Genomic DNA, 22,958 nt, shown 5'->3' with positions numbered 1-22,958 from the left:
CAAAACAAAGAAAAAGGCACACAGATCCAACAACTCTGGTCTCAACAGAAAGAAACATCTTCTCTATAATTAAAGGAATAAAAAGAATCAAATACAGTAGAAACCCAAACCCACGTCCCATCGTTTAGAGCACACTGCAGGGCGCTATAAGTAGTGGAAAAGATATGATAAAAAGTTACATAAAACCATAAAATGTGCTCACATTTACAGTATTTGTTATGCCTGCTTTGGCTCAGAAACCGCACGACTCAAAGAACCGACTCACACGAGCACCAAACAAACAGATTCATGAATCAGTGCAGTAGCGTTTTAACAATATATTCTCATTTATTTATTTTACAGTCATATAAACACCGTTTACAGCAGCTTCTCTGAAGACAAAACTTGTGAACGTGGCTGAAATCTCGCTTTTTATGAAAAATCAGCTTGTTTAAATGTGCTGCAGTGTAAAGTCAAACTTTAAAACACATTGTGTATAATCCAAAGTGATAAAGTATATCTTAGTTTACCATCTGCTAACTGTTTACTCTTTTAATTGGTTTAACATTTAATAATTTTGATTGGACGACTTGTTTGAAGCACTTTAAACCTCAGTCAGTCTTCAGCTTAAAATGCCAAATTACTTCCTCCGTGATATTTGTAGTTTTTTTTAAAATCAAAACAAGTATGAATGATCTGAGGAGGTTAAATACTGGATATCATTATTCTCAGATTAATTTGATTGGTTGATGCATTACCTCATTTAATACCCACTGTATTTTGTGTGCTACGTGAGATCTGGTGCACTAACACTGAGCCAAAGTGGCAGAAAAACACTGTAAATCTCTGCAGATTAAACATGAAGATGCATCTTTGATACAAAACATTTGAAATGTGCAGCGGGTAGCAAAAAAAAAAAAAAAAAAAAAAAAAACCACAAACAAAAACACCCCCCCCCCCCCCCCCCCCCAAAAAAAAAAAAAAAGCCCAAACAGAACAAAAAACAGAACTCAATCTGCTCTGCAAACAAGCACCCACTGAACTTCCAGCTTTATGGGCGGGGCTGACCTCTGACCTTCACTTGCAGAGAGGTGCTGTAATAGTGTGACGTTTACGCAGCAGACTGTGCCAGCCTGCTCAAAAGAAAGATCAGGACTGTATTGGCACTAACACAAACAGGCACAGTGTGCATGAAGGTCCAGAAATCAGAATTAGGCCCTCTGATTGTACAGCACGCTATAAACAGGCTCCAAAGTTACAGTTATCTTCATATATTTGGCTCTTGGAGCTCTGAACTGGCTTGTGGTTGGGTTAGTGTGAGAATCAAGTGTAGTTAAATGAGGCAAGTTTGGATTTCAGCATGAACAGCACCAAAACTTCACCCTGAACAAACTTAGGAGACAAACAGAAGAGGTTGGGAATTAAATTAAAATAAGAAAAAAACAAAACTAAACTAAAACATGGAGCATTTTGTTGTGTTATGATATCAGTAGCTCTCCGTTCGTGGTTTAAACACTTCAAAGAATAATTTGTCTGTTTTTAGAGCAGACAAAAAGCACTTAAAAATAATCAAAACGTGTATGACATCATCTTTACTGGACAGAGTCCGCAGGTCTTTAAGTCCTCTCTAAATACAGTATAAATACATACAGTAAACACTCCATCCCCCAAACACAGGCACCACCATCATACATCTTCCATCATCCACCAGTGCTTCTCTCTGATTGGTTTTCTTTCTCTTTATCTCGGCTCTACCTTCTCTTTCTCTCTACATCTGTCACTTTCACACTAGGTGTTCCTGCTCCGTCCACTCTTCAGGTGACCGGTCCTCCTCTAACTGAAGGACGAGGTCTGAGTCTCTCTCCATTGCCGGGGCAGTGTGTGCGGGACTGTTTCCATGTTGGGAGTGTGAGTGCGGGTGTGTGTGCGCTTCGTCCAGCGACAGGTCAGCCACACACCCTGTGTCCACACCCTCTTCTCCAGCGTCTCTTTTTTCCAGCTCCAGAGTGCTCGGCCTCGACGTCTTCACGCTCTCGGCTCCCGGTGGGCCGGTCGTTGACCCTCTGCCTACTTCCGACTCGCCCTCCAGGGGCTGCCGGATGGGGGCGGAGGTCTGGCTCTCAGTCTCGGTGTGTGTGTCGGGAGAGGAGTCCGTCTCTGTGGTGGGCGGGGAGGGGATGAGAGCCAGGCTCTGCGGGTTATTCTGGGGGTTTATGTTGTTGTTAAACCAGGCCATGATGTTATCCAGCAGCTGAGCGCTGGCTGTGGGGTCCAAGGGCTCCAGGCTCTGAGGGTCACTGGGGGTGAAAGGGCCCCCTGGGGGAATCACTGGTGAGAGCAGGAGCTCTGGCTCAAGCTCTGGAGATGGGAGGCACAACTGGGTAGGGGGCTGGGGGTCTGATTTAGGGGGGCGTTCGAGGGCGTAGGCAGCAGGGCGCTCTGCGGTGTAAGAGCTGCTGTGTTCGGGGCAGGGGTTGTAGGAGCTGTCTGGTTTAGGGTTGCTGTTGTACGTGGCTGCATGTTCCCGGTTATAGGAACTAGGATGTGCGGGGTTTGGAGTGGGGAGGCAGGAGGCGGCGTGCTCAGCCTTGGCTAAATATGCACTCGAATGGCAGGAAGTCTGCTCTTTGCTGTCATAACGAGGGTCTGTGATGGTGATATGATCGAGCACATATGGGGCAGTCAGTGCATTCTGATCCTGTCTGTGGCTGCTGGGGTTGCTGCAGGCAGGTTCAGTGGTGTAAGGAGCAGCATGTGTACTGTGTGTGTATGTGTGGTGTGAGCTGAGCTGCTCCTGCGTGTGTGTGTCCAGGTCGTAAGGAGTGGTTATGCTCCCCAGTTTCATAAGGCTGTCTCCCAGCTCCAGCAGCTCTGCGCTGAGGGAGGGAGGAGGCGGAGGGAGGGGGAGGGAGCTGGATACAGAAGGCTGGGAGGTGGAGTCTGTCCTGTTAGGCGGGTGAGGAGGATCCAGGATGGACGCGGGGAAGGATGAGCCTCTGGCTCCTGGAGGACCCTCTGTGTTGAGAGAGTGTAAAACAGCATCGACCAGGTCTCCCGCTGGAGCCGCTCTTCTCTCCTGATCCACCCTCCCCTCCATCCCTCCCTCCAGCCCTCGCTCTCGGCGCGACTCCTGCAGCGACAGCTGGATGGCCAGAAGGATGTTGGGATCGTCTTCGTCGAGCGAGCCGAGCGCTCTCCTGCGACCCTCGCCCCTCTCCGTGCCTTCTGAAACACAAAATGTCACATTAAAGCACGGACTGCTGTGCGTGGCTTGATTACAAATTGATCCCAGTGATCGATGGCTCTGGGTGCTTCGACTGGAACAGACTGATGGAGCAATAAAGTAAAATCCCATTTACTGGTTGTCTTGTGCACTGACAAGACACAATTTATTAATACAGGCAGGGTCCAGAACAGAGTGTGTGCAAATATACTGCCTGTACCGGCTGTATACAGAACAATAAATTAATGAACACTATGCTGTATTAATCTGAAAATCTTTTTTTTGTAATACTTTATATAAGGCAGTTATACGGTGCATTAAAATGCTTGCCACACCTGTGTTGTCACTCCTCCTGCTGGTCTCTGGTGTGTTACTGCTGCTTCTAAGGCTGTGCAAACTCAGCATGTCTCCTCTGCGCCGTGGTCTGTGTCTGCGACGGTACTGGATGTCAGCATAATCCTGCAAAGAGTTATTCGAGTTCTATTATAAGAAAAAGACAACTTGAGGGAGCTATTTTGTGTCCAGCAGAAAACAACATTCAGCCCATCATGCTCGTCCCTAAATATGCCAAGAAACTGGTGAATTACCTGCGACTGTCTCTCTCTCTGATCTGCTCCCAGTACGGAGTGCCGACTTCCCATCTTAACACACATAAGCAAACTATGTCAGCTGCTGCTGCCGCAGTCATGCATTAATACAACCTCATACACAAGTAGGTCACTAAAGCGGAGATTTAGGAAGTAGCATTAGCGAGGCATGAGCCAAGATATTAGCAGAACAAAGAAAAGTTAGTGTTTGTGAGTGTGGTGTGACAGAAGGCGTTTGTGTTTACCTCAGGAGAAGCAAAGCCAAGGTACTCCCAATCCCACGATCCTCCAGGGTAACTGAAATGAATGTTAGCACACAATTTTTTTTTTTTTTTAAAGCACATTTGAAGCAAACTAAACAACACTCAGCTTCAGTTTAAGTTCTTATGCCACTTCTTTATCCCCTGAATCCCTCTAAGTGGCTCTATGTAGTGAATTTGTTAACTTGAGCCAAAGGAGAACCATATTGTCTCTCTGTGCGGTGTGTGTGTGTGTGCTTTCTTACTTCCTGCGGGGAGGCTCTGGAGAGTCATTGGGAGCGACGCCACGGGCCACTGATGCCAAGAACTCCTGCCTCTTCTGCTGCACCAGGCGGGCCGCGCTGATGATCTTATGGCACGGCGTCCTCAGGTACGGACGGTTGACCTTCTGGGCCAGATCCTCTACGACCATCTCTAAGTCAGTCTGGAAGGACAAACAGAAGAAAGTGTTTAACACTATCTTCCCCCCGTCAGACTGTGTAATCGTCTTGCAATCAACAGTGGTAGGTTGATCGTGCTGCTCAACCTCTGCATGACCACTTGGTTGCATCAAGTACTTACACTTGCAAAAATAGCACAATTACTGATTTTTCCTAATATGAGGTTTCCATCCCATTTTTAATCTAGTGTGACTGAAATGCGAAAAAAAACCCAAACATTAAACCGACTCTTTTGCGTGTATATTTTAACAGATGTACTCAGTCCTCTGTCCACCAAGGCCATAATACACCCCAAAACTTGTTTATGTTCTACATAGTTTACCCCTACAGAGTCCAGGAATCCCTGTAGGTACTTCAGGGGTGTTAGTCCTGTTCATGCAGAGGATGCACACTTGTTGGATATATATTAAATTACCTGCATGAGCTCAAATATCTCTTTCTGGGTGCTGCCTTGCTGGAGGAAGAAGCCGTATGGGTAAGAGCACTTCAGCACGCGCCGCGTCTTCAGCAGCTCAGTCACGCCATCCTCAATGAAGCGTGTGTCTGGGGGAGTGCCTTCACCTGCAGAAGAAAAGACGTATTTTACAGCTAGCCATGACTTTAATGAGCACAGGATTAATGTCTTATGACCCGGACGCACCAAAGCTTGGGTGTGAGTCTGAAAGACATGATCTATTTGCGCTTTGGCAAAAACAAATATGCTATTCTCGGGCAAACGGCTTGCAGCTGACAAGCAGTTTACTCAGACTTCTTTTGAATCCTTTTCATGAGATCAGTGCAGGACACTTACGGCTAATGAAGGCCCTGCTCAGCTGCTCCATCTTCTCTTTAGCAGTTTTTAGCAGCTTTTGTTCCAACTAACACACACAGAGAAGAGAGAATACACACACCAAATGATCACGAGATGTTTCTCTGGAAGCATTTTAGATTTTTGGGCGAGGTTTGCATCGTTATGAACGTATCTGTCGAGTGTATTACCTTGTAACTGTGTTCATGGTTCTTGAAGCGAGTGTAGTAGTGCATGAAACGGTCCAGCTCCTGGAAACTTTTGTGCTTCTTTTCTGCCTGTAAAAAAAGAAAAACTCTTACTTCATTTAAACTCCTGTGTGTGTGTGTGTGTTCACTCACTGTAGTCAGTGAAAGAGACTGAACAACTTGTATATTTGTGTGAATACAGACTCACTCAGCTATACCTATTTAGCTGCTCATTAATACATATATCTAATCAGCCAATCACATGGCAACAACTCACTGCATGTACACAGGGTCCAGACAACCCTTTGAAGTTCAAATTGAGCATAAGAGCGAGGAAGAAAGGTGATTAAAGTGATCTGGAACATGTTGTTGTTGTTGGTCTGAGTATTTAAGAAACTGCTAATCTACTCTAAGGTTTACAGAGAGTAAGAAGAGAAAATGAGCAGCAGTTCTCTATGTGAAAATGTCCTGTAGATGCCAGAGGTCAGAGGAAAAAGGGCACACTGCCATGAGCTGATAGGAACACAACAGTAACTCAAACAACAACATTACAACTACGATATGCAGAAGAGCTAAGAACAGGAAACATACATGTTCAGTGAAATTTGAGAGAGGATTGAAAAAAATGTTGCCTGGTCTGATGTGTCCCAATTTCTGCTGCCAATGACAAAGTCAAAAATAACATGATAGCATGGATCCATCCTGGCTTGTAACAACAATTCAGGCTGGTGTTGGTCATTTAATGGTGTGGAGGCCCCCTAGTACCAAATAACCATCGTCTAAACACCACAGCCGCTCCATCCCTATATGACCACAATGTAAGAGTCTTCTGATTGCCACTTCCAGCAGGATAATTCACCTTTGACAAAGGTCAAATCATCTCAAACTGCTTTCTTGAACATGAGTTTACTCAGCTCAAGTGGCCTCCACAGTCACCAGATCTCAATCCAATAGAGCAGCGGTCCCCAACCCCCGGGCCTCGGACCGGTGCCGGTCCGTGAGTCGTTTGGTACCGGGCCGCGAGAGTTGAGGCTCAAGTGTGAAATGTATGGTTTTCAGGGTTTTTATCGGTTTTCAGCGTTATTTTGCTATCGTTTTTATCGTTAACTCAGTTTTCCTGGGTCTTTTCACGTGTGTTATGAATAAATCTTCTTTTTTTCGGTACCGGTACTAGTTTTATTTTGTTGTATTTATCCGCGAAACCTTAAAGGCCGGTCTGTGAAAATATTGTCGGGCATAAACCGGTCCGTGGCGCAAAAAAGGTTGGGGACCGCTGCAATAGAGCATCTTTGGGATGCGGTGAAACACGAGATTCACATCACGGCTAGGCAGGCAACTGTGTGACCCTATCATGTCAATATGGACCAAAATCTAAGAGCAATGTTTTCAGGGAGAAAGGGGGTCCAACCAGGTACTAACAAACTGGACCGAAAAAAAAGTGTCCAGCAAGTGTTTTTACATTAGTGGAAGCTTATATGGGATAAACTGTGTGTGTACTCTCCATTTTATGAGCGAGTAAGTGTTTATACCTCTACAGTCATCTCTTTGGACTGCTCTTCAAGCTGCTGGATGACCTCATAGCGAGTACAGCGATAGTAGCCACCTGTTGATGAGCTGTGTTTCTTCCACTCCTCCAGACAGATCCAACAGAAGTCATACTTACACTACACAGAGAGAAAAACATCAAGGTTAATTTATTAGGAATAAAATTAAATACAGAAATTTTTTTAATACATCGAGCAATCAACATTCATGCCTTTAAACGAAGACACACAGCAGACAGAGTTTAGTGTGTACCTTGGCACACTGCATGTGGTTGCAGCCCTCATTCTTCTGAATGGGAGACTTGCAGTTGGCACACGGTTTGGAGTTGGTCAGCAGCCACAGGCAGTTAGCAGCATCCTCATAGGCCTCGCTCACACCTGCCACTGTGGGAAAGCACACACAAACACACAGGTGGACGCACACACATTAGCAACATCTCTGCAGTCTAACACCTGGCCTGCAGACACATTCCGGCACATTACGCAAATATTAGTAACTTAAACACCTGCCAGTATCATATAAAATACAGCAGGCACATCCAGATAAGACGCCCTGACAGCTGCCCTTAACTACCATACTGCTGGGCAGCTAAAGTTACAGTAAAACAAACAAAACAGCACAGGCTTACACTCCTCAGGCCTCATCTCTGTGACTTTCTGGAGCCAGTTCCTCCACATCTGACAATCACATGGCTCGTGGGCCTCGCCAAGGCACTCCCTGCAGACACCGGGAGATAAAGAGAGAAGTTAATAAAGTCAAATCCAGCTAACCAAGACTACATAAGCATAAGAGCAAACACTGAATCCTAAGAGTTTCTAGGAATAAAGAAAACAGAGAAGGGAACACAAAGAGGGAAAGAAGTAAAAGTTTCTGATAAAACATATTTGGCTGGCGTGGTTTCAGATTAAACAGTAATAACTGCTTTTTTGCGTAGTAAGTTAGAACATATGTATGCACAGTGTAGTTTTCATAAAACAATATTTATTCATGCCATTATAATCTGCGTGCACAATGCTGACGTTACTGCTCACACAGCAGCCTTTGTCCAGCTGCATGAACATAAAATGACCATAATATTTAGGTGTTCGGGTTAAATAACACACTAGCCTGTAATGTAACAGATCCAGACTTGTGTCCGGCTTTGCTAAATTACATGTCAGTGACAGTGTCAATAAAACATGTAAAGAGAAGGCTGTGTGAGATGAACATGTCTGAATCATAAATCCTGCAGCTTACCAGCAGAAGAGGTGACCCTTTCCACAATCAACAGCAGGGGAGGGCAGCAGGGGGAAGCTTGATGGGTCAGTGTCCCCCGGGCCCGGTCGGGTCAGCCTCACCGCCCGCTCGCAGCGAGCTGCAGGACACCAACGGATGGATGGATTGTTCTCCACAAATGCCTGCAAACGGGGATGTTGGAAACAATGTCACAGAACAGACAGGGAACGTGAAGAGAAGAAGTGAATCAGAGAACCTTGAAGAAACAAAGAAAATGTCACTAAATAGTGCAACAAGAAGCAGAACAAAGGCCCAGTCTTGAAGAGAAGGTGCAAACGATTATTTTGACTTCTACCTTGATGTCAAACTGCAGATAGCGCTGGTCCATCTCTCTGGAAACCACACTCTCTATCACATGCACAGGCACAAGCTGGTAGCACTCATACGCCGGACAGAAGATATTATGAGCATCTCCCTCCTGAATCTTTACATTGAGGAACCTGAGAAACACACACACACACACACACACACACACACACACACACACACACACACACACACACACACACACAGAACTGAGCTAAAAACACATCTGCTTCAATAAAAAACACACACGCTTACACACTGAATGTCCATGCGCGTACCCTTCCCAGCAGGCTCTGCAGAACTCGTGGCCACAGGACATGTCCACTGGGTCCTCAAAGACTGAGATGGAGCAGAGACAGATTCCACACTGCAGGGGGGATGGAGCAAATCAGTCACATGATTTCCAATTATTTTTATTCTGTTGATAAGATTACTTCTCTTTGACATGTCATTTCCAACCTCATACATAGAGGAGAAATACAATAACAGAACCAGTTCAGAATGTTCTGTCTTTGATTAACTCTGTACTTTTGAGGCCACAGATTGCTGGACTGTTGTACTTTAGCCATATCAGTATCTCTGACATTTCTTCTACGGCCCAAACAGCTTTTATCTTATTCTGCAAATGTTCCACCTCACAGTTCAAACATTCTGAAAACCTAACAGAAAACCTCAACGTTGATTTTCAGGCAGGCTTCCTTAACACTGACAGTAAACCAGAGGCTAATGCTTATATGGAATGACAAAGAATTACTGCTGATGGCCTTGACCCCCTTTTTAGTAGGATTAGACATTAACCTGCAACCATCAGATAAATGAGACATCTTTTTCTGCCTACAAAAAGAAAGAGCACAATGACTCTACCCTGTACTTTACTAAATATGCCTTCATACATGATCTATTTTTCATCATGAATGACTGATGTTCTTATATTAACATATATCACAACTGCTCACCGTGGCCAGGCCCTCCTCTCCAGGCGTGAGGCAGCTGTCGGTGGTAGAAGTGAGAGTGAGAGTGAGGGGAGAGCGTGGGGTCCTAGGAGTGCGGGGGGAGGGCAGGGTGTCCCAGGCGTTGTACCCGCTAGGCGGTGGGGTCGGCATGGTGACACCAGAGCGCTGGCAGCAGCCCTCAGCGTCGGACATCCAGGCTTCCAGAAGCTTTTCTCTGTCCCAGTCTGAGCAAGTCAAACGTAATTAAAAAGACTGAGACAAACGCATGCATTGTGACAACAGCGCTGCGAGGGTTACTTAAGGTCACGTATGAACGTCAACTTTATGACAAACCATGTGCTCGAAGCAGGGCCTCTGCAGTGAAAAGGGGGGCTTGCAGCATGTCGGCTGTCTCTACAATCAACATGTCCTTCAGCCTGCGCAGATCCTGAATCTTCAACCCCTCATAAGGCTGAGAGGATACAGAGGGGGAGAAATGTTAGGAAGAGAAAGAGAAAAACCCGCAGTCAGAAGGAAGGTGAAAGATGGAAACAAAAAAAGAAAAAAAAAAAACAGAATATAAAATATAAGACTGAAATATGGGGAAAGAAGTGAAAACGATAATGTGGAAACGATAAAAAGGACTGGGATGTGGGGCAGTCGGGGTTGGGGGTGGAGGTGGGTGCGACAGATTAAGTATTAGCATGGATTTGGCTGCAGGAAGGAAGATCAAAATGCTATCAGCTGGCAGCAGCCGCAGCTATACAGCTGTGCTGGTGACCTCGGTTTAACTGGGACTCTGAGAGACGTGGTGTGTGTATCTGTGGATCTGTGTATTACTATATACGTGTAAGAACCACTGTAAGTTGTGGATTGTGAAGAGAGAACATCAACAAGGGACAATCTGGCCAAGAAGCTGGAGACACCGAGTAGAAATATTCTGAAAATCTATAAACAGTGTCTGCACAAATGCAGAACAACACAAAACACTAAGTACAGTTCAGGTTAGACACAGTGTTGAAACAAAATCACATACATGACCTTCAAAGTACAGACAGCACATTTCGCCCCCCGATTGTTTTAATCTACACAGATTAGCAATGGTGACCTCACTGTCCTAAGATATATAGTCTTGAATCTGAAAAATAAACACACTGTACGAGTTCATGAGGGCAACCATCTACCTCTTTATCTTCACATGATTTAAATTTGACCTTCTATGCTTACGCTTCTTATTTTCTATCATATTCATGTTACAATGATAAACGCTTATGTTGATGTCCAAAGTTTCAAATAATGAGGTCAACATGCGTGTAAGTAATCCGTGTAAGCCTAAAGCTCAGGATTCAGATCGCCATAAACGCTCTGCTTCACGGACAGAGCGCCTAATCTTGGATCTTTATGATATCAGTGGAAACTGATAACAATTCTCAATATGGTCATCTGAGGCACGCAGCTTCGACTGTGAGACAGAAGCTCCTCGCCGGTTCGTCTTTTGGTCACGATGGGCAACCACTCAGAAGAAAGCTGTCTTAAAGAGAGAGGAGCTAAAACAGCTTGATCCAGGCAGTGGATGAGCTTAAGTGCTGCACAAACATAAAATAAATACAGATTATTCTGTACTGTGAATTAAGCAAAGCTATTCTTGATTAGAGCTGTGCCATATCATATAATGGCAATAATACTGGTATAAATTCTGGGCTTGTCTCATTGTGCAACAACACAGACAAGCAGACACATCTGAGAGCGAAAGCTCCGTGTCATTCTCCGATAACAATTCAGTACCTAAAAACGGAGCCACTACAGTACTTTGCAAAATATGCAAGAAACAAACAAATTTGTTTCACCACTTGAGGCAAAACACACCATTGAGTACAACCAGGCTATGAAGAAATGCGAGGAGCAGATACTAGCAATCAAAACTTAAACAAATGACTGCACCGAGTCCCGCTGGAGCGCTCACTAGCTGCACTCCATATGACAAGAAGACCAAGCTGTGGATGGAAATTACTGATGCATTTATATGGTGGTAAATGAGGGCTTTAAGGAACTGGTTAAAAAGCTTGACCCAAGATATTTTTGTGCTTATGCCATGTCACTGCTATTGTACGTTCATCTTGCTGCTGCTCTGAATCAATGACAGTAACTTAATGAAAAAGAAGAATGGAAATGCTGTTCATTTCATTTGCACTAATAAATGCTGCTACCTGCAAGCTGCAATCACAGATAATCTGCTATTCAGTATTTTTTTTCTCCATTATCACCAAACCCTACCATAGATATAGTCCAAAAGTGAAAATAGGGAGCTGGAAATGCTCCACTTAAAGAGTAATCTGGTGTAATCACATTATTGCCATACATTTACCAGTCCTCATTATCTTCATAAAATAAAAGGTCAAACCTTAAATCTGATAAATATTTCAATTCTTGTTTGAATTTGTACACAAGAGTTGTTTTCTATGCAAAAATGTAATCATAAGATCTAAATGAACATGCTTGTGCACAGTAAGGATATTCCTTGTCAGGCAAATGTTTTAAAGATGCAACAGTGACTAAAAAGCTTAAAAATAACTTAGGCCAGCAGGGAAACCCTAGATCGGGTAACCACGGTCTCACCTCCTTGTACTGCAGCAGGTTGGTTTCACCATGTGCGTCTGTGTGTGACTGCTGAGCTGAAGAGGAGAAAACCATCTGCGACTCCAGGCTGAGGGCCAGCTCGGTGTGGTGGTGCCGCTCGGCGTGATCGCATGGCGTCAGCTTGTCTTCGTCCTCCACAAAAAGGTCCGCCTCACTCTGGATCAGCAGCTAGAGGAGGGACGAGGCAACAAAAGGAAGGGGAGAAAGAGGGAAGAAATAGATAATAGAGAGAAACAAGGAATTTAGGCACTTTCAACAAATGACGCAGAGGAAGGAAGAGGCAAAGACAATGGGAGCAAACAGCAGGAACACAAAGGGGAAGATGAGAAAACAACAGGACAGGAAACCAAAAATATGGGAAAGGGGAAGAGAAGAAAAAAAAAATTCCAAGAGGAGCAAAGGCAGACAGTGAAAGAGATTAAAATCAACAGGAGTCAAAAGACAGTTTTTGGTAAGTATAGATCAAGAAAGGTTGAAGGAAGGATGGAGTAACCAACGGAAAAGTGTTAAAACTTTTTATCTTAAAAAAATCGAATTTCTGATTTTCACAGGGTCATACATGTGAGATTTATGCAAACTTTTATATCAGAAGAGGTTAATTTTCTGCCTAAGTGCTCGTTTGAGCTGGTAAAATACAAAGCAGATATACCTGGAGTTGGCATAATTCAAAATCATTGGATTGTAGATTATTTGACTGTTCCAGTTACATAAAATACAGATCACCTGCAGAGAAAATAGGATTCAAACTTAAATTGACCTTTGGGTAGTGACTACACATGCAAGCATTCATACAGGGTTAAAAGAGTCTGTTATTTAACAGACGTATCTGTATTTTACTGTCATTACAACCACTTCATATTCAAAAAGTGTATTTTAACTTTGAATCAACTAAACCACATTTTAAAAAAGGGTTAAATTATTATTTTTTAAGCACTGCCCTGGTTTTTGACCTTTGGTTGAAGCTCAAAACCTCTTTGTCGGACTCCAAACATTTTCATATGCATGAAAAACCCTGGAGTTTGAATAACGTCCAAGACTTTGTCTCACCTCCACACAGCTCTTCATGCCTGCAGCGGCAGCATAGTGCAGACAGGTGCTGTGGTGGTTGTCGGTGGCGTTAACATTAGCTTTCTCGTACTGGCCTCCCTCTAGCCTGGCCCCGGTCCAGTTCAGGATCATCTGGTAATGGAAAGACACACCACATGCTTTGTTATCAACTGTGGCTTCATAGAATGCAGTTTATTCCCACTGCCATGCAAGCGTAGACACTAATCTATATTTGCCCCCCCCACTTGTGCGTCTGTACCTGCAGGCAGTCTGCACGGCGCTGCTCGTCCCTCTGTGGTCTGGCCAGTCGTGGTGACAGCGCTCCCTCTGGCAGCAGCAGGATCTGTGGGCCTTGGCACAGCACATGCAGGCAAGTCTCATTGTGCACATTGCGCTTGTTGGGGTTTCCTTCTTTGCTGAACAGGAAGGACCTAAATGATGCAGAAAAGAATGAAGAGATTAGATAAAAGAGGGTAAAACCGGTTCAGAGGTATTCACATGTGAGGTGGAAAGAGAGGAAAGGCCTGACAGTAACAGGAGGAAGGCTTGAAACAGAGTCAAAGGGAAGAGGAAGATGAATTACGGAAGTAAAATGGACAGTGAAATGAAGAGACAAGGTAAAGATGGCATAATATCGACTATTTCTGTTTAACATCTCTGAGATAATGGACATGCTGGCTGACGCGTGTGAACGCACACACACGCACACAAACACACACACACTTAGTGGGTGATGGATGTGCCAGTTGCTCTGGGAGTAAGACTGTAGCTGCAGTTCTGTTTAGTAAAATAGTTTTCTCCTGCTTTATGTCTGTGGAAACCTCCATTTACTGATTACCTCTCCACTCTTTTATATGCCTCAGCACATTTCCCCCTTTTCAAGTTTCTTTTTACATTTTAAAAACCAAAGTCTCTTTTTCTTTTTTTCCCCCACACCTTCCTATTTGTGATAAAGCCAGCGAGGAAAAACACAGATTCTTTTTCATCAGCAGCACAGCACAAATAGTGTTGCACATGAAATGACTCTCTCTAATGCAAATCCAATAAAAGGAGAAGAAATAAAATAGGATGTCACAGGATTTACAATTGTAAGGACACCAGCTGAAAAGATTCTGTAAAGCCTCGCCCTCTCTTGCACAATTTGGACACGGCAGTCGATGCTTCTGAATTTGAAGTTTCTCAGTGTGCAGTCCTTCAGTCTATTCCTCCACTGCTGCCCTGCTTTTCCACTTTTGACCCTCTTATCCTGTCAGCCACAAGCCCCTGCAGCTTCTCTCTAATGACAGTGCACTGCCAATTCATCCGCACAGCAATAATCACTAATTATTCCCTCCCCTCCACCACCACCTCTACACACATATAGATGCACAAATCCCGATGTTCAGGATGGATGGCCCTAATATAAGCAGGCTGTGGGGAGGTCACATGTTTTGTGTTGTTGCTGTGAAGTTATTAGTGGAGGGCAGGAAACCTCAGCAGAGCGTTAAAACTAACTACTTTGTCGTACACATGGCTGAAAAGCAAATCAGCTTGAGGAGACTCAATGCGTCCAAGATATAAATAAAAAAATAAATAAATGAAGTCGGCAGTTGAAATGTACTCTTTTGATTCTTTCAACAAAAGAAAAACAAACTGTTCACAATGACGTCGGAGTTGTTATTTACATATTTTTTCCTGTGACTTGTCGTGGAGGAAGGGTTACACTTCCTGAACTACACCCAGTTTTCCAGTAATAGGTCTACTTGAGATTTTCCAGTTTGCACTTCTCACGGGATTACTTGCCAATTCGACCCACAGAGACGACTAGCAGAGAGCGAATAAACACGAAGCAGATACGTGTTAAAAATAATCTGAAACAGACTCTCCATCCAGCAGCCCACGCTCGTCCTCTGCGAGTCTTTATTTTGTCTGAGATTTCTCGGTCGTCTCTCTATTGCCACTGTCCAACTGAACTGCTGGAACAAAGAAGCCTTTCCTCTGATGCTTATCAGGAGCCGAGCGCTGCGTTCAGCACGCCTCTCTGGCCCATTATAGGTTAGTAGGAAGGAACACAAATAGCACACGGATTGATTCACTGTGTTATATTCTCAGACGCATTAAGCAGTTGCGGAGTCTCAGTTTTTTTCCACCTCCTTTAAACACACACGGCCGTGTGCACACATGCAGATACACAGATAATGCACCCCCCTCCCCGCCCCCCGACCCCCCATAATCATGGAAAGAAAGGCTAAGAGAGAGGACAAATGTGAGCAGGAGGAGGAGGAGAGGAGGAAGACTACTGAGTCACTGAATCAGCTGTCATGGTCAAGGCCAGCAGCTTGATTATCTCTGCAGGAGGTAACAAAGGCCCACTGGTGTGCTGCTTGCTATATTTTTCTATAGTTTGACCCCTTTTCTTAAGGCTGTGTTTGACTTAGTGACTCTTTGGTTTTTGTCAGTCTGTTGACTTGATTGCTGTTGATGGTGCTGTCTGTCTATTTCTGCAAACTCTTGTTTTGAGAAAGTGTGCAGGCGGTGAAACTCCTCACAGCACAATAGCCATGCAATGAATTCAAATCTTTTAATACTCTTAAAGAGGAACTGTAGTGATTTAGCACCGCACTTCATTAAGCAGAGAGACTCACAAGAAAGAGCTTTAAAGGAATGTACACAAAAGCGGATGGAATTTCCCAGTAAGACTTGCATAGTACTGGAAAAACGCTATTCCCAGAAAGCCTTAGATCAGATCTACCTCTCCAGCATCCTTATCAACTTCTCAAAATTGTAATACAAGCTTGCTCCACATACTCTGTGAAGTCTATGAAGCTTTACATGAGATGACCTTAACAGCTGTATTTTCAGACATTAGGAAGCTTCGTGCTGATGCAAAAATGTTCTAACAAGAAGCAAGAAATGTGCCAGTGAAGCTAAAAAAACTGAAATGTTTTAGTTACTTTATTTACCAGGATGTTGTGTTTGTCTTTGACTTCACTACAGAGTGAATGTCTCGCTAGTTTCTCTGTAATTTCTCTCACCAGATTTCAGTTTGCGGCTATTACTGCGTGTGTGTGCGTGCGTGCGAGAGAGCAAGCAGGCGGGGCACAGTAGAGCAAGCAGCATGGTAGCAGAGCAGGAGTGCTACTTGAGTTTATGACAACTCGTTAGCCTGCAGCAAACATCCAAAAGGTGTTAATTTGTCGAACAACCAAAGGCGGACAGATGCTGGAAGCTACTTAGACCACAAGCAGCTCAGTGTCTGATTTATAGAGGAACCACCTAAGGCCTCAATCACACAGGCCTAGAGATTGGTCAGTGACCATCCGGTCAACCACCGTTCACAAAGGAAAAATTTGTTGGCAAGCGGTAGCTTGAAGCTGCTGGTTTTTGATAGGTGAAATTTGTCACAAAGAGGATACTGCACTGACTGCCACTTTTCAACTGCTTTGGTTGCTAGCAGGTTCGTGTGATTGCTTGTAGTTTGTATGAAAGATGCCGACTTGTCTGCAAACGCTTGCAAAGTGACAGTGAAACTGTGAGATGTGCGATGCAAAGTGAGACTGACAGACGGAGACCAGAGACTCTCCCATCCCCGCCATCCACTGCTCTTTCTGTATATTTAGGGCTGTGCAGTTTCTATGTCTGGAATGGTGATTGTACAACTTTTACACAGAAGGCTACATTCTCCACTTCTGGTTTGTGACGCATTCTCAAGTGTCACTACAGCTCGTAAGAGTAAATACCAAGTGTTTACAGACAAGTCGGCATCTTCCACGCAAACTACAGGCAATCTGCTATCAACCAGAGTAATCACAAAGAAGTTTTCAGTGCAGCACTCTCTTTGCGATCAATTTCCAGCAACCATTCGCCAACCAGTCAGGGAATAACATTTTTCCCTAGCGACCAGCAGTTGCCAGGGGAGCAGCAATCAGTCTCGAGGTCTGCGTGACTGAGGCCTAACAAATCCAGGAGGACCAGCTCGTTTCAAAGACAGCAGGGGAGCAATACTTAAGCCAAGTTTTCTTCTGTGCTGAATAACACAAAACAAAACAGAATGACAGAGAAAACAGCTGCTGTGTGCACGGTCAGCCTAGAAATAGCAGTTCTGATAACAGGTCCCGTGAACTCATCGCGTATTAAAACAACAACAAAAAAAAAATAAATCAGAACCTTTAATGAGACTCTCAGAAGTGCTCATTCAAGCCGTTGGTCATTTTTGAGATGGTGGCTTGCAGTTTTATATCTTACAAAGTAAGTTCCTTTAAGGGTCTAACTACATTTTATTTCCACAGCTCCTCGTGGCTAATGCACTTTCCCCGCTCCCTGTAACATCATTTACATAATCTTACAGTATATATGCGACTGGCGTCTTTGGGCCTCCGCACATTAAGTGGCCTTTCTTGCCATCAAAGGCAATTACAGATATGGTGATTCTCAGAAATGTCTTAAATCTGACATGCTGCTAATTGTTATTCAATTTAACATGACTCACTGCCCTTCTAACTGCACTGGATAACTGCTGCATTGCATGAGACTGACTTTTACCTGAGCAGACGTGTCATGGCGTGGCGGCACACATAGTGCATGGGTGTGTTGTGCTGGTACTGCTCTCCATACGATGCGTTTGGGTCCAGGCCGTCCCTGAACTGAGGGTTGCCCTCGTACAGCTGCCAGGCCAGGGCCTCATCACCATTCACAAGGGACTTGCGGAACTTGGTGGCTGTGTTTCCCATCGCTTCGGGCTCGCAAAGGGCCACCTAAAACGAAGCTGTGGCCAATGCCTCACTACTCCTCTCTTCCTCCTCCTCCTCCTCCTCCTCTTTCTCCTCCCCCCCGTACTCCACAGGTCACGACTTAGAGCAACATGGTTCAGCGTTTCCGTCCCTGCAAAGAAGAGAAAGGTGGGAATTGATTAGAGAGAAAATGAAGGTGGAAAGAAGGAATAAGAGCAGATGAAAAAAAGGCAAACAATCAATTGAGTCCATTCATTGATTAGCTGTGTGTTAGATGGACAGATGCCATTTTATAGAAAATAGAAAAGAAAACAGAAGGACAGAAAAAAAGACAGTTATAAAGAAGCCAGGCCAGAGGGGAAGGTTGATGATATCCAAGCCATTGATTTGTTAGTTGGTTGATGAAAGACACAGTCGATATTACCACAGCTGACCATTCTGTGTGTCCAGTTAGGTCACTGTTGTAAGATAAAAATAAAAAAAATTCTGCATGTCTTCCACTGTTTACATGCTCTTCTGCTACTGAGACTCTGAGAGTGTGTTAAACCATGCAGAACTAACATGCTGGACCCAAACCAGTTTTACTTTGCCCCTCAGCCACTAAACCAAAGAATCACAAGCGTCACAGCTATGGCTGCCCCAGCAGAGCTTACTCTCCCAGCAACAGCTTATAAAACCTACTGCAGATTCACAGGTTATCAAAATATAACCGCTGGATTCCCACCATTTCCTTAAAAAGAAAAAAAAAGAAAAGAAGATATTTTACTGGCCTGGAAAGATTTTTATTTTTTATTATAATAATCTCTCTCTTTCTAATATATATATATATATATATATATATATATATATATATATATATATATATATATATATATATATATATATATATATATATATCACAAGCAATATAAGAGATGAGAGATATGGGACACAAACAAACACTCTCTGTCCTTTCACATATTGTACATTATCTCTGCTTGATGTCCTCGTCTTCTCCACCTCTCCTTCTTTCTCTCTCTTACTCACAAACACTTACACAGTTTGGTGTGCCTTTAACACACGGTATTACATGCTGTAATGAGTGGACTGTGTAATGAGTGCATGGGTCTCTGTGTGTATTGCGCTGTTGAGGGTATCATTACAGTCTTCATTCTATAGCCATCTGTCTGGCCTTCACAAAGAGCCTCTTTTTAGCCCGGCTACAGTTGGCCGCTGGCTGGCCGGGCTCTGGAACATTTGAATAACATGGCTGACTGCCTCCCCTTTCTTTGCTGTGACAGAAAGGGACACAGACAGGAAAAATACACACTGACAGACCGGTGAATAATAGCCACTGCAAGTTCTCTCGTGATGCACGCAGCAGACCGGATCTTGTGTGTGTTTGTGTATATCTGGAGGGAGGTTGTGGAGGGGGTTGTGGGGGGTGGTGGTGGTGGTGGGGACTGTAGTTAATAGGTCAGTCTGTCTGTTTGGCTCTGTTTTGTGCATGCTGGTTTACTTCCAGTTCACTTCACATCTCCACGTACCTCCCTCTCTGTCTCTCATACTAAATAAGGACAGGAAGTTTGGACATGAAGGAATTTTGGAATTCCAGCAATCACAAGTGCCGCTGTTCACAGTGGGAGCGCAGCTATTGACTTTATTACCCGTCATTCGATGGTGGGGTGGAACTGAGGCACAGTAAGTGTTCCACTGCTTGTTAACTTGGCACTCATCTGCTAGGCTGAATTTCAGAGGCATGTTTTATGAATCACGCTTGAAAGTCAACAATATTTAGTTACCCTCATACCACAGAGCTACTCAGAACAGGCCTCTGATACATATGGTCTTCCCCATTTTAGGCAATGCGATAGTTGTGACGTAATGACTCATGAGCTCAAGAATCCTAAACACATGAACCCCGTCAGATGACTCCCACTAACAAGGACTCAGTCATGGTGCTCGAGCTTCTCGGAAACCCAGTCAGCAACACACCCCCATTTAGACCAAATCATGCAAACAAAGCAATTTATGGTGAAAGTTTGGAAAGAGTCTGCAACTATTGCAACAAAACAAGTAATGGATTGCTCTTTGCTTTCTTTTTTATAGACGAATGAATCACTTAATATTAAACAAGATTTAATGTCATTAGGATTTTGACTAGCAGTTATTTTTTACTTATTTATTAGCAGTCTAGTCTCATCCTTGGTCAATAAAATGACAGAAAAGTGAAAAACTGTTGTTTCAGTGTCATAAATTGTAAGATGACATAGAAAGGATTGTCCTTACTGACCAGTGATTTATAATAGCATTCATACCAGCAAATCTGAATTTTAGAGAAGACAGAATATGGCAGTGTGTGGCTGAGTGACCGGGTTGTGGATTATTTTTCTGCTGATCCAATAACTGACTAATCATTTGAGATCTAATTACAAAACAGGCATTCAATGCTGGGTTTCAGTCAGTCCTGTTAGGCGACAGCTTAAAAGGAAAAACCATACCCTCTTTCCCCTATAGTATGGGGATCAAGTTGCTCGGTTATGTTGGTGGTGGGTTGGATGACAATGCAACCATTTGTAGGGCACACTGGGTTACTGAACAGTTTAATATGCATGAAAATGATAATAATATTATTTAAGTCCCACTGAAACACCTATTAGGAGAAATTTTGGACTGATGCAACAAATATCTGTCAAAAACCATTATCATGTTCATCAAAGCTGGAGGGATGGAGGACCTTCCAGAGCATTTTACAGCCAACCCCAAAGCGTCCTGAAGCTGTTCTGAAAACACACACACTTTGTTTGAGGGTTTCCTTGAATTTGCCAGTCTTACGTTCCTCTGATTTTTAGGTTTTACCAGCTATGATGCGCTGCAAACTATTCTGAAAGTAAATTCAAAGAAGATCAAAGCATTTACGTTCAACCTGTCACCATCTCACAAGCCTAATTTAAAGCGATCGCTTTAAATGAAAAAAAACAATCAAACACACATAAAACATGACAGCCACTGGAGTGTTGCTGCTGTTATCAAAACTTGCTGTCAGCTGTAACACGTCAGTGGTAAAACCTCAGCCAAACTCTGGGCAATCAAGCCACTCTATAAACTGCTGCGGGACAATGTATGGTCGTTAAAAGGGGCATAAAACTTGTGAGTCAAAGGCAGAAGCTGCGTTACAACATTAATAATAATAAAAATAATACGATAATACTCCGCGACTGACTTCACTAGCACCTGGGCATTTTACCAAAATTAGCTGGGTCGCCGTATATCGGCTAAATATTCAGGTCAGACCTCGGGTGGGTGTCTCCGAAGTGTGTCAGCATGAAATGGAGCACAAAACAAACAGTGGCCGACTTCTCTCTGCATGTTTGTGTCCATGCGGCCCCTCGGTTAAAGCTCCTTTGTTCAACACCCGTACAGTCTGCTTGAATTACTACCCCAACTGGGAAGCGAGTGGTAGGTGTGTAGTTTCTGTAATGCTGCCGAACAAAACGCTTTGCCGGTAGTTTTAACGTTTTCGCAGGCTGTGGCGGCGCCGCTGGGAAGCGTTAACACCCAGTGCAGCTTACCTTTCTGCCGTTACCGACGCTAGCAAAGCGTCTCTTTTCCTGTCTCAGGTTAACGTTAGCGAGATATGTTAGCCTCAACTACCTACAGCCGGGCAGCATCTCCGCCGCTCTACTTACACGGTCGTCTCACTTGGTCACTACTTCATTCGGAAACTTGCATACATCCAGGGCCATTATCCTGTGGCTGTCATTCGCATCCCCGGCTGCGGTTCCGCTGGACCATCCTCTCTGCCACCGGACCCGGCGGGGACAATGATGCTGCTGCCGACAGTGGAGGGGCGAGACTGACTTGTTCGTTCTCTGTGTTGTTGTTGCTGCCAAAGGGAAAAGCGTGTTGCGCATGCGCAGCACTAACTGTCACGCAGAGAGCTTTCACCGGATTGGTCGGCTGTCTGCGCTCGCTGGTTGGTTGGTTAAGGTCAATATCCGTTAAGAAAATTAAAAATAATAAAAATAATTTAAAAATGTAATTAAATTTTAAAAAACTGAGAAGAAAATCGAAAAAGCAAAAAGAGAAACAATAACAACATGTATGATGACGTTAATTGAAGGAATGAGAAATACTTTATTTGTCCCATATTTGGGAAAATTCTTTTTGTTATAGCAGTAACGACAACAGGAGACCTAGCCGGAGGTGCCAGAGCTGGAAATGCTGAGCCTAAAAGAACATTCATGGGTGTAGTGAAAGAGGACGTGCGAAGGAGTGGTATGAAGGCAGATGATGCTACAGTGACCCCTAAAGGAAGCAGCTGAAATGATCATCATCGTCATCATCATCATCATCATTTATGTATGTTATTGGTTGCATGTAAATGCCTTTTATCTGTCTGATTTTTTTTATTAACCTACACCACAACTCCAAATGTCTTTTAGTCACTCAGTCTTTTGGTGTCACCAGCTCCAACAGTGCTCCCCCAGCAGACCAACAAACTACACTGCATTCTCAGCAACTGAGTGATAGCCAAGCGCCATCATTTGCCATCAGCCTCTGCATTTGGCCTTCCAGTTCAACCTGTAGATGTGGATGCCTAGGTAGTTGTCCCAGGACAGAAATGGGGAATATAGCCATCCTCTTTCAGAAGCAGATGATTACTTCCAGACCACCCCACAAAATCACCCACCAGTGCACTGTACTAATAAAAACAACTGAACTGTTATGTTATTTGCCACAAACACTTTGGGGTTAATTCCTCATGTGAGTTTGACAAATTACCAGTGTGATATATATAAACATAAATGATCATATGTCAGCCTGGAAAGCATTTTTATCTCTTTGTCCCCTTACCCTGCACCCTGAGACAATGCACCACATTTTGATTGGCTCAACTTTACAAATCATCACATGTGAGAAAACCATGTGGCTGAAAAAGAGAAGTGCATGTATCCCTGGTGACACCTCAAAAAGGAACAGGAAATGCACAAGTGTATAAAGAGTTTAATATAAGAGCATAAAATGAAATTTCAGCTTCAGTTTTGATATTGAGATATATGA

At 43.9% G+C, this 22,958-nt stretch overlaps 1 protein-coding gene and 1 long non-coding RNA gene across 3 annotated transcripts; one reads left to right on the top strand and one right to left on the bottom strand.

The window, feature by feature from the left end:
* Positions 1-956: 956 nt before the first annotated feature.
* Positions 957-21,784, bottom strand: LOC135933030 (ankyrin repeat and IBR domain-containing protein 1-like). 2 transcript variants are annotated; one of them, XM_065470887.1, is made up of 21 exons: positions 21,584-21,783; positions 17,728-18,066; positions 13,466-13,637; positions 13,207-13,338; positions 12,139-12,327; positions 9,877-9,994; positions 9,547-9,767; positions 8,869-8,957; positions 8,580-8,724; positions 8,246-8,406; positions 7,638-7,726; positions 7,262-7,392; positions 6,994-7,128; positions 5,468-5,554; positions 5,280-5,346; positions 4,905-5,050; positions 4,295-4,473; positions 4,035-4,086; positions 3,790-3,843; positions 3,538-3,661; positions 957-3,204 (listed from the first exon to the last, which is right to left on the bottom strand). In XM_065470887.1, the coding sequence occupies exons 2-21, from the start codon at positions 17,913-17,915 to the stop codon at positions 1,763-1,765; spliced, it is 3,921 nt and encodes a 1,306-aa protein (XP_065326959.1). In that variant the 5' UTR covers positions 17,916-18,066; positions 21,584-21,783; the 3' UTR covers positions 957-1,762. The 2 variants fall into 2 exon arrangements, with proteins under 2 accessions (XP_065326959.1, XP_065326960.1); XM_065470888.1 differs by lacking the exon at positions 3,790-3,843 and having other exon boundaries at positions 21,584-21,784.
* Positions 19,520-22,677, top strand: LOC135933032 (uncharacterized). The gene is made up of 3 exons (XR_010573675.1): positions 19,520-19,595; positions 22,071-22,256; positions 22,365-22,677. It is a non-coding gene; the product is annotated as an uncharacterized LOC135933032 (long non-coding RNA).
* Positions 22,678-22,958: the final 281 nt, after the last annotated feature.

This window comes from Pelmatolapia mariae, linkage group LG22 (assembly GCF_036321145.2).
Source record: "Pelmatolapia mariae isolate MD_Pm_ZW linkage group LG22, Pm_UMD_F_2, whole genome shotgun sequence".
NCBI lineage: Eukaryota > Metazoa > Chordata > Actinopteri > Cichliformes > Cichlidae > Pelmatolapia > Pelmatolapia mariae.
Note: the sequence above shows the minus strand (reverse complement) of the source record. Positions and strands in the feature narration are given on the sequence as shown.